This window comes from Sinocyclocheilus grahami, unplaced genomic scaffold (assembly GCF_001515645.1).
Source record: "Sinocyclocheilus grahami isolate Dianchi unplaced genomic scaffold, SAMN03320097.WGS_v1.1 scaffold959.1, whole genome shotgun sequence".
In the NCBI taxonomy this organism is placed as follows: Eukaryota; Metazoa; Chordata; class Actinopteri; order Cypriniformes; family Cyprinidae; genus Sinocyclocheilus; species Sinocyclocheilus grahami.
In genome coordinates, this window is record NW_015506138.1 from 101806 (window position 1) to 104104 (window position 2299).

Consider the following 2299-nt stretch of genomic DNA (forward strand, 5'->3'; position numbering starts at 1 on the left):
CAGTGCAGAGCGCTGTGTGTGAACATGATCTTACTGTAGCTCTAGACTAAATATCAACATGTGTTTACTCATCTCACTGCACACAAACACATTCAGTGCTCCTCAAAATGAATACAAACGGTCAAATGCGAACTCAGAATATTATACAAACCTGCAATAATTAAATGTGTTAAATGAGACAAATATCATTTATGTATTTAGACCTTCGATGATCCAATTCAACCATACTAATAAGCAAAAATGACATCTGTTTCATTTTTGTTATTGTTTAATAGTGTTGAACTTTCTTCTCCTGCGTCGTATTCTTCATGAGATTAGTTTGAGCTGCGCCCTCTACTGTACAGACGTGCATTTACATTTCCTTCAGCCTGAGGCTGTATTCATTTCACTTTTGTTTGTTTGGCTTTTACATTTATAACTTTTTTATATTAAAAACAAACAAGCAAGCCCTGCCCAGATATAAAAAGTCACTCAAAAGTAACAATGCATTGCATTCCATAAAAAGCAACTAAGTAACGTAATTAGTTACTTTTTTAGGGAGTAACGCAATATTGTAACGCATTACTTTTAAAAGTTACTTTCCCCAGCACTGCTCATGAATATGAAGCAGATAATATATGCGGGTCAAAGACGTTAAGATGTCCGCATCAAAAGAAATTGACAAAAGTGATCGTATGTCCATAGAAAGCACATTAAATGCAAGTGTCTGCTTTTAAGGTTTCACATACAGTTTTGGAGAATAAAATGTTAAAATTTGGTTGAAATAATGTCATTCAGTGTAACACAATATTTATGTAAAAATTCAAACAACATGCTTATTCTGACGTGTACATATTAAAATATAATAAAGAATAAGGGAGAATATTACATTTTATTGTGTTTTAAAGGAGTAAAAAATTCTTACTGACAAATGGGCAAAATCTAGGATAGTGGCACATTTTTTAAAAAATGTCAAATTACAACTAATTAGTATTTGGGGTGAAAGTAATTCGTCTTTTAATATGTCATAAATTGATTTTTGTTGTAAATATGCCTCACAAGAATGTTACACGGAATGACATTTTAGAGGCTGTCTTCTGTAAATCAGGGGGAAATGTATGATATTTATTTCTTGCTCGGAAAAACAAAAACAGAATTGCAATTAAATTAAACAGAAAACTTTTATAGACAACAAAAATTTAAAGCAGTATTACACTTATTGTTTTCATGCTTAAACCCTTTTTCGTCTTTGACCCATGCGCATATTGCATATTTTAATTCTGTTTCAAACGCGTGTCACCTGGCTGATGGTGGGCAGTTTGGTGAGGAGCATCTGGAAGACTGGAGGAGGAAGCGTTTGCTGCAGGACCTGCAGGAGCTGCTGCGGCTGACCGCACACGGCGATCGCATTCGTCAGATGATCCACGCCTTTCTCATAGTCACCTGACAGACCGAGAGAGAGAGAGAGAGAGAGAGAGGGACCAGGGTTAACAGCCAGAGTTATTACAGTTAACTAACACTATAAAAAAATCATTTTGTTGATTAAAATATTAGTTGAAACTAGTGCTGTCAAACGATTAATCGCATCCAAAATAAAAGTTTTTGTTTACATAATATATGTGTACACTGTGTATATTTATTATGCATATATAAATACAATGTCTATGGTGTGAGACAGATGATTTCTCACCCTGCGCCAGAAGCTCTTCTCCGAGCTGAATCTCCTCCAGGAAGAATTTCTGAACGGCTTCGGCGTCTTTCAGGTCTGGTAACTGAACAAACACAGAGATGGAAAAGATGAAAACCATTAGGGAACGTTTCATATGGCTAGTTCTCAATCAGAATACACTATCAAGAAGAAAAAAAAACATCTGTAACAATAAATGTGTGTGAAATTACCTTTGATAATCCAGATTTCTCCTGAGCCACCTTCTGCTTTTTTCTTCCTGAAACAAAATCACATTCATCAACATATCTGCATTTTACAACTAGTACAGAAGGCTAACTAGTTAATTATATCTAGTCTAGTTCACAATATCTAACTTTAAGATGTTTTAAATACTGACAGACAGACAGATAGATAAATATTCAGAGAGACAGATATATAGATATTCAGACAGACAGATCGACAGACAGACAGAGATAGATAGATATTCAGACAGACAGACAGATAGATAGATAGACAAGACGGACAGACAGATATTCAGACAGACAGACAGAGATAGATAGATATTCAGACAGACAGACAGACAGATAGATATATAGATATTTAGATATTTAGATCGACAGACAGACAGATAGATATTCAGACAGACAGACA

General features: G+C 34.8%; 1 protein-coding gene across 1 annotated transcript in view; it reads right to left on the reverse strand.

Annotated features, from left to right (window-relative positions):
* Positions 1-1264: 1264 nt before the first annotated feature.
* The window catches only part of LOC107564755 (mitochondrial import receptor subunit TOM20 homolog B-like), a 5667-nt gene continuing 4632 nt past the window's right edge, over positions 1265-2299 (reverse strand). Inside the window, exons 2-4 of the mRNA XM_016249907.1 lie at positions 1879-1967; positions 1670-1751; positions 1265-1422 (exon numbers count right to left, since the gene is read on the reverse strand). Coding sequence (XP_016105393.1) covers positions 1265-1422; positions 1670-1751; positions 1879-1967 — 329 coding nt within the window. The remainder of the gene's footprint in view (positions 1423-1669; positions 1752-1878; positions 1968-2299) is intronic.